Source organism: Glycine max, chromosome 13 (genome assembly GCF_000004515.6).
Source record: "Glycine max cultivar Williams 82 chromosome 13, Glycine_max_v4.0, whole genome shotgun sequence".
Taxonomy (NCBI): domain Eukaryota; kingdom Viridiplantae; phylum Streptophyta; class Magnoliopsida; order Fabales; family Fabaceae; genus Glycine; species Glycine max.
Genome location: NC_038249.2, coordinates 26,426,743 through 26,436,337, shown reverse-complemented (window position 1 = coordinate 26,436,337; position 9,595 = coordinate 26,426,743). Strand labels below are relative to the sequence as shown.

General features: G+C 33.5%; 1 protein-coding gene across 2 annotated transcripts; it reads left to right on the top strand.

The window, feature by feature from the left end:
• The first annotated feature begins 5,646 nt into the window (after positions 1-5,646).
• On the top strand, positions 5,647-9,595 carry LOC100793588 (4'-phosphopantetheinyl transferase). 2 transcript variants are annotated; one of them, XM_006594161.4, is made up of 9 exons: positions 5,647-5,932; positions 6,388-6,518; positions 6,738-6,913; positions 7,420-7,487; positions 7,615-7,716; positions 7,869-8,024; positions 8,546-8,668; positions 8,899-9,031; positions 9,234-9,595. In XM_006594161.4, the coding sequence occupies exons 2-9, from the start codon at positions 6,406-6,408 to the stop codon at positions 9,353-9,355; spliced, it is 993 nt and encodes a 330-aa protein (XP_006594224.1). In that variant the 5' UTR covers positions 5,647-5,932; positions 6,388-6,405; the 3' UTR covers positions 9,356-9,595. The 2 variants fall into 2 exon arrangements, with proteins under 2 accessions (XP_006594224.1, XP_014621057.1); XM_014765571.3 differs by having other exon boundaries at positions 6,359-6,518.

Genomic DNA, 9,595 nt, shown 5'->3' with positions numbered 1-9,595 from the left:
CGAGGTAGCCTCAAAACAAGAAACGAACTCAGCCTCCATAGTGGAAGTAGCAGTCAAGGTTTGTTTGGTACTTCTCCAAGATACAACTCCACTGGCTAACATAAAAATATAACCAGATGTTGATCTTCGTGAATCAACGCAACCAGCAAATTCTGAGTCGGAGTAGCCAATCACTTCCAGACAATCAGTTTGTCTGTACATGAGCATGTAATCTTTTGTTCCTTGAAGATATCTCATCACTTTCTTTGCAGCTTTCCAGTGGTCAATACCTGGATTACTTTGATATCTTCCCAAGACTTCAACAGCGAATGCAATATCAGGTCTAGTGCAAACCTGAGCATACATAAGGCTTCCAACTGCTAAAGCATATGGAATATTTTTCATGTGTTCCCACTCAAAATCATTTTTGGGGCATTGACTCAAAGCAAGTTTGTCACCCTTCACAATGGGAGCTACACTTGGTGAACAGTCTTTCATATTAAATCTCTTTAAAACTTTATTGATATAGGTTTCTTGAGACAAGCCTAAAATGCCTCAAGATCTTTCTCTATGGATCTTTATGCCTATGACATAAGATGCCTCTCCCATATCCTTCATATCAAAGTTCTTTGAGAGAAATTGTTTCACCTCATATAGCATACCCTTATCATTAGTCGCAAGCAGAATGTCATCTACGTATAATACAAGGAAACAAATCTTACTCCCACTGACCTTCTGGTATATACAGTGATCCATGACATTCTCTTCAAAGCTAAATGAAGAAATGACCTCATGAAATTTTAAATACCATTGGCAGGAGGCTTGTTTCAATCCATAGATGGACTTATTAAGCTTGCAGACTAAGTGCTCACCAACGCTAGATAAGAATCCCTCAGGTTGTTTCATGTAAACCTCTTCTTCTAGATCACCATTCAGGAACGTCGTTTTCACATCCATTTGATGTAGCTCAAGATCAAAATGAGCTACTAATGCCAAAATTACTCGAAGAGAGTCTTTCTTAGATACAGGGGAAAAGGTCTCACTGTAATCGATTCCTTCTCTTTGAGTGAATCCTTTAGCAACAAGTTTTGCTTTATGTCTCTCAATGTTGCCTTCTGAGTCTTTCTTTGTTTTGAAGACCCATCTACATCCGATGGCTTTTACACCAACAAGAAACTCAACGAGATCCCAAACTTGGTTAGATGCCATAGAATCCATCTCATCCCTCATAGCATTATACCACAAATTTGATTCCTTAGAACTCATGGCTTGTGAAAACGTCTCAAGATCATTTTCGGCTCCAATGTTGTAGTCTGATTCTTGTAGGTACACTACATAATCACTAGGAATTGCTGTCTTTTTTATTCTAGTAGATCTTCTTAATGTTGTTTGGTCATCTTGCTGAGGAACTTGTTCAACTGGTTCTTCACCAGTTTGTTCAATATCATCATGTTGTTCCTCACAAACAACTTGATCTACATGATCACTTTCAACAGCTTGTGGAACTTCAATCACTGGTTGTCTAACACCCATTTTAACTTGAGGGGTGAGAATGACTACCAACCTATTACTTGTCCCAGAAGGTTCAGCTTCATAGTGATCCCTTTCAGAAGAAATGTTCCGAAATTGATCACTCCCACTGATCAAGTCATTTTCAAGAAACTTTGCATTCCTTGATTCCACAATCCTAGTGTAGTGGGATGGACAATAGAACCTATACCCTTTAGACCTTTCAGCATATCCAATGAAATACCTAGTAATAGTCTTAGGGTCTAGTTTCTTCTCTTGTGGATTATAAATTCTTACTTCAGACAGGCATCCCCAAACGCGTATATGTCGCAAACTTGATTTCCAACCTTTGAATAACTCAAAAGGTGTCTTTGAGACAACCTTGATTGGAACTCGGTTTAATATATACGCAGCCGTCTTAAGAGCATCAATCCACAAAAATTGAGGAAGCTTTACATTACTCCTCATGCTTCTCACCATGTCTAATAAGGTTCGATTTCTTCGTTCTGCCACACCATTCTGATCCGGAGAACCAGGCATAGTGTATTGGGCAACAATCCCATGTTCTTGAAGAAATTTTGCAAATGAACCTGGTGCTTGTCCATCCTCTGTGTGTCTACCATAGTACTCCCCACCTCTATCTGATCTCACGATCTTAATTTGTTTTCCACATTGTTTCTCAACTTCAGCCTTAAAAACTTTAAATGCATCTAAAACTTCATTCTTAGAATGAAGTAAGTAGAGATACATATATCGTGAATAATCATCTATAAAGGTTATGAAGTATTTCGGACTATTTGCATCCATGTCTGGACAACATATGTCTGTATGTATGATTTCTAATAAATTAGAACTCCTCTTTGCACCCTTTTTAGACTTGTTAGTTTGCTTACCCTTAATGCAATCTACACAAGTCTCAAAATCAGCGAAATCCAAAGTACTAAGTACTCCTTCATTTACTAATCGCTTGATTCTCTCAATAGAGATATGTCCTAATCTCCGGTGCCACAACATAGAGGATTCTTCATTCACAATACATTGTTTTAACCCAACAGAAACGTGCATATAAGTAGCGTCATTTTTCAATTCAATCGAATAAAGATCATCAACCAATTGACCACAACCAATAATTTCAGATTTATTTAGTAAATTAAAACCAAAGTCTGTAAAATTAAAATAAAATCCCAAAGGTGCAAGTTTAGAAACAGAAATTAAGTTTTTACAGAAATTAGGAACATAAAAAACTTTCTCCAAATGTAATTTAAAGTCACTACTTAAAACTAAGACGCACGTTCCAATGGCCTCTACATGCGAGCTCATCCTACTCCCTGAGTAGATGCACTGCTCACTTCCCACTGGCTTCCTTAGGCTTTCCATACCCTGCAAGGTATTAGAAACATGGATTGTAGAACCAGAGTCAATCCACCATGTATTATGATTCACATTAATCATATTAGATTCATAACAAACAAAGGCAAATGGTGTACCTTTCTTCTCAAACCAACTTTTAAATTTGGGGCAGTCCTTCTTCATGTGTCCTTTCCTTTTACAAAAGAAACACTTTGACTCCTTTTTAATTGTTGGTTGAGTCGGAATCCTTCCTTTATTGGTGCCTACAGACTTCTTCCTATCTTTTCCAGAAGTAGAAGTAGTCAAATTTACCTTCTCACCCTCTTCCATTATCAATCTCTCCTCTTCTTGAACACACATGGTCATCAATTCATTAATAGACCATTTATCCTTATGTGTGTTGTAGGAGATTTTGAAGGGTGTATACTGTTGAGGTAGGGTGCACAAAATGAAATGTACCAGGAAGGATTCAGACATAGTAACTTCCAGGGTTTTCAATTGAGCCACTATGTCCCTTAAGCGCATGATATGTTCACGCACACCCCTCATTCCAGTAAGCTTAATGAAAGAGAATTGCATAATGAGTGTGCTAGCAAGCGACTTCTCAGAGGTCGTAAACTGTTCATCAATGACTTTCAATAGATCTCTGACCTTATCATGCTGGTCAACTGAACCTTGAATACTAGCGGATATGTTGGTTTTTATGAACATAACGGAGAGACGATTAGATCTCTCCCACTTTTCATAAAGATCAACAACATCAGGTTCGCTAGTTTCAGTAATGGCCGGTGACTCATCCTTCCTTATAGCATAGTCAATATCCATCCAGCCCAAATGAAGGAGAACTCTTTCCTTCCAAACCTTATAATTATCACCTTCCAAAATGGGAAGGTCACAAGAAATATTCATAGATTGTGAAACTGCAAACAAACACACATGCTCATTAAGAAAATTTGAGACTAAACAAATGTCATATTTTGCCAATGCAAATCATGTCTCAATATATGAATCTAGTGACACAAAACTTGCCTGTGGGCTAAAGTCCTACTCAATTAGATTCATCATGCAACTTTATGATAAAACTATTAAATCATGTTCTTTTCCTTAATTCCTATGGGTAAATTAAGAAATATAATTTAATATTTTATGCTAATTAATCATACAAATATAACAAAATTTCTGTGGGTAGATTTCATCATATTACATATGATTAATCACAATTAATATTTCTAATGTGATTAAAAATTTAGCATATAATTTTACTCAATTAAAGATGTTGTGGCTATTCTCTAATTTAATAAAATTATATTAATCACTTAACATTCAAAAATAATTTTTGCATAAACATACTTAATAATGCAAATATGCTCAATATTGAATCATAAAAATTACATGTATACCAATTCAAAATAACATTGTACGTATATCCATTCAACATGTAATAAACTTTAAAGGATGAAATCCAATGCATACCAGTATTTAACATAATATTGCATGTTCATAATAACTTAGAGACACACAATTTTAAACTATTTGCGCATAAATCATTTATCCTTCAGAAGTTATAAATACACATGAACTGCATTTAATAAACAATTAAATTGCAGTAGTTTAGTGACAAAGGGAGTCCTTTCATGCTGCAGGTCAAGGGTTCAAAGCATGCCCAAGGCGTTTTCGTTTCATTTATACGTTAAGATAGAGCTAGTATCCTTGAGAGGCTTTGAGCCCCATCCTTAAAATTAGTCAACATTAGTCGGAGTTTGGTCAAAATTAGTTCAAAAATCATATTTAGAGTAGTTTCTATTTGATTGGACTTGTAAAAAATTACAAATCCAACGTTTCAAATCAAACTTTTAGCTTCCAATTCATTCATATTTTTCATGACTATCATATACCAAAATATTGATGAGACATACGCTGTTAGCAAACTTGAATGGGACACAATATTTTTTTTGTGTATGGAACAGAATGATTTTCTTTTTTAGCGGGCCTATCGGTAATGGAACACAGTAATTATCCTATAATAGAATGATTAAAATGTAATTTTGATTTTCTTATCATTTTGGTTCTCATAAAATATTTAATTGAGATAATTTGTCCTTTAATTTTAAAAATTCAGGACTTTTGGTCATTTTATTAAATTATTAATAATAATTATGATTAGTAAATGTATTACATTAATTAAAAAATATTACATAATAAATTAGGATAAAAAATGAGTTGAGTTTTGACTAAGAAATAAATCAATTCAAAGGTTGAATTGAATTTAATATAAATCTTTATTTTTAACTTAATACTTAATTCAAACTAACTTACAATTTGTTTCAACTTATCAACTTAATTCAATTTAAAATTATAATTATTTTATATATTTATACTTATTTATTTTATTATATGCAAAAATAAAATTAATATGGAATTAGTGGAAAAATAATCACATCAATTTAATAATATATAATATATTACTACATATATATGTATTTTTTAATATATATATATATATATATATATATATATATATATATATTAAATTTATAATCATTGTACATGTTTTTATTTATTCATTTCATACTAAAAAAATATTAAATAAAATAAAAAATTTTAAGAATTCAATAACATAAAATATTTAATATATTGATAGATAAATTTAGTAAACATAAATAGAGAGATATGTCAAATTGATTCACAAAGTCATCTCTAAATTCAGTTATATGTGGTTCAATTTTAACTTAAAGTTCAAATTTAAACTCAAATTCAGTTCATTAAATCCTATGAATAAGTTTAAAAGTCAATTTTGGAGTCCCCAATCTTTTAGTTGGGTTTATTCCAAGTGAACATGAAACTATGAGGGGAAGGCGGAAAGAAAGATCCCATGGGGACCTTCAAATTAAATTGACCCTATCAACTAACCCATTACTAAATGATCCCTCAATTTTGTATTTGTAATTGACAGAAAGGGGACATCTCCATCGCTTACGAAAATCAACTTCATTCGCAACTTCTCCCACCAATTGGTCTCAAGCTCCTATCTCCTTTTGCTTCAATTCAAATCATATGCTAAGTCCCCCCTTCCTGTGACGCGTACTCACAACAGGTAAGGAATTTCACTACTATCATTATCTGTTTCATTGCATTTTTTTTATTGTGCTGTACCTGTACCTGTTTCTGTTTCGAGCTATAATGCGAATTATTGTAGTTGGTGTAAGACAGATTTGTACGGCCTGTCTGTGAGAACGATTTATTTTGATCTTCTTGTGCTTATTGGGTGTTTGAAGGAATGCATCAAAGAGATCCAAAAGTGACCGAATCAGTTTTTTTTTTTAATCTGGTTAATTAAATTGCCTAATGATATTTACCTTAGTGTTGAAATTTAAACAGGATGCAAATTGTGAAACACATCTATATTTGAGTTGTATGTTAACTTCTTTTTTTTGGGTACATTTTATCATCTTAATAGCATTTTGATGTTTCCCTGGATGTCGCTATGTTTATCTTGTTCTTGTCTATTACTGCTCTGAAGAACTGAATTGGAAGACAATGCAATACTAGGTTTGCTTTGTCCTGTGCATGATTTCTTTGCGAGACAAAGCACGGCTGATGATGAATATATATTGCTTTGGAAGGAATCTAGTCACTACTGCTGCATCCTATTTACCTCCTGTTCAACTCCCAACACAAAGGTATAAAGCTATTGGATATTTATTATTATTTAATTACCTGTTACTTTCCTTTGTACCATTAAACTTGTTTATACTTACAATTATGTTTTTTTTTTCATTTAAATTAAATACTGATTTGTTAGTGTTGTGGATGTCATTTGTGTTTTTAGAAAAGCCATATATGTATCTTGCAAAATGTTATTTAATGTATTCTGTACAACTATTTTTATGTTAATGCAGGGAAGTGCATTTTTGGTATATTTTACCTGATGAGGTAAAGAGCACAACCCTATTGAACCGATATTTAGAAATTCTATCACCTTGTGAGAAAGAAAATATATTTCGCATGCGTGGGGAACAACTGAGAAAAGGAGCACTCCTGGCCCGTGCATTGGTTCGCACTACATTGGCAAGATGTAAGTTTTATTATTCTGGTGTTGTTGTCCTTCTTAGTTTTTCTTCTTCCTTTTGCATTCTATCATTTGTATAACATTATTCTAATATGCACCAATCTCCAAGTATATATTTATGTTATTGAGATCTACGTATGTTATGTATTTCAGTCACCATTTAGAAGTTAATGGACCAAAAGATTGTGGTTTCGTATAATGGTTGATACCACCATAGTAACTAATATTCTAGTGGCAATTTTGTGGATCACTCATTTTGTCTTTGTTTCATGTTTCATCTAGAATCAACATGATAGTTTACTCCTACAGCTTAATTACAATTTTAACATGATTTGATTAGTTTTCACTTATTAAGCATATCACATACATGTTTCATGAATATGATTTATATGGAACTATCTGCCATGATTACATCTGTAATTTGTATGTTGTTTCAATTATGCTTCATTTGGTTTTGATCTTTCTACATCATGACAGAGATCATATATCTAAACAATATTGTTTACTGCTAGATCAGACGAATTTTCAAATTGATCCAAAATCCTTAAAGTTTATGAAGAACAATTATGGCAAGCCTGAGGTGTGTTTTTAAACTGTTAATTTATTAACTTATGTATGTCTTGCACTTTCTTCTTGCATAGTTGATATGCCTTGTTCAATGAGCTTTTTTGTAAACACTAACAGTTTATAGTAACATATTTGAATAGTTGGACTGGCAATATGCTGATGATTGGAGCCTACCGCATCTGCATTTTAATATCTCACACACTTCTTCTTTGATAGCTTGTGGAGTGACTGTGGGTTCACCTGTATGTATTGTATTCTATTTCACAGAAGTTATTTATTTGTAAACAAGTCATTGTATTCTCCTTTAGTTTTATGACTTTCTATCCTATTGTCTTTTTTTTTTTTATGAAGACCATTGTCTTTGAATTGAATTAAGTTGCCATTCTCATTGTAGATTGGTATTGATGTGGAAGAGAAACAAAGGAGGTTAAAGAATGATATTTTAGCCTTTGCACAACGATTCTTTTCTCCCCATGAAATAGAAATGCTGACTCACATTGCAGACCCTGAACTTCGGCTTCAGGAGTTTATTAAATTATGGACTCTGAAGGTTAGTAGTCAGTATATTGAATGTAGCTATTGCTGCTAGGCTTCCTATTTAATAAGTTAAGAGTCAGGTGAGAAACAAATGTTTGAACTATGATATTGAGAAAAATATGGTTACTTTTTTATTTAGCTTCATATCAAATTTTATTCTCTTTGAGAATTATTTATTTTTTGAGAAGTAATGGGGCATTGGTGTACCAAACGAGTTAAAAGGTTCTATCTTATATTGGCTTTGAAAACATCTCACATTGGCATGTGAATGTTATTTGAACTTCTTCTCAATGGGTAAAGATGCAAGTAGCTCTAATAGAAATAATGTTTGTAGCTCCTGCAACGGGAGATACCATACGTGTTTTGTTTTTCGGTGCAAAATATTCAAGAAGTCAGATGTAGAGTCATATGCACAAATTTCCTTTGAAGCTGATATGTTTTAAAACACAAGCATAATATGGCTTGTAGGTTGAAATCCAATCTATGTTTTATGGTTCTGCAGCTATTACTTACATATACATTTCCCATTTATAGGAGTCTTATGTGAAAGCAATAGGGAGGGGCTTCTCAGCCTCACCTTTTAAGACTTTCACTATTCGATTAAGAGACCACCATGTGAAAGGAGACATCCATGCTCCACCTCTTATAACTTCTAAGGTATGCTCTTGCAAAGTTTGTTTGAACTTTGAAAAATAGAGCTCTTAATTTGAGATATTAAATTGATTTTTCCTCTGGAGTTAACTGCTGTCAAAAAATGGGCATGTGCTAAAATATATAAGCTAATAATATTCAGGTCACCATTGCAGTATAGTGTGAATCCTTGCTTCATTTTTAACATTAGTGATGTATTGGCTTTGTATACGCTTAGCATTCTACTCCGTTGACAGGCACCTGATATTACTGTTGTTGAGGCTTCTGATGACGTGAAGAATCCGTCGAACAATTGGCAGTTTGTGCTTCTTGAGTTAGCTGGTTCTCACTACGCTGCCATTTGTATAGAACAGAACAGCGTCAATACAGGTATGTGTCTTGTGCTGTAAAGAGTATATTGCATCAATGCTAGTAGCACAACATCACTATCACGAATGGTTGCATGTCTGCATGGTAAACAGACACATTTGTACCTGTAGCCATTTATGGCTCCAACAATTGTGAATAATATAGTTTGCGCTACTATTATGAGTTTGAATAGTTGCTACGACCTCATGTTTGTGGTTTGCAGGAAATGGACGTATTCCAATAAACCTGACCCTAAGGAAAACAATACCATACGTGGAGGATGAATGTATTTCTGCAACAGACAGTGCTGTAGTGATTGGTGGCTTGACTAGACTGTCAGATTAGTGATTCTGTGATGAAATGGAAATTTCGGCCTTCTTTTAGCGTTTTGGAACAAATGGTTCCAATCTATTTTAATGCTTCATTTGTGTTCTTGTTGCCTAGAATTCGTCCTCTTGAGGTGTGCTGCCATATTGCACACCCGATTTCGTGGTCTCTACTTTTAGTTGTGTAACTCTAGTCAACAAAGTTGCATATTGCAATCCATGACAAATTTATTTATTTATATATGGAAATGTATGAAAA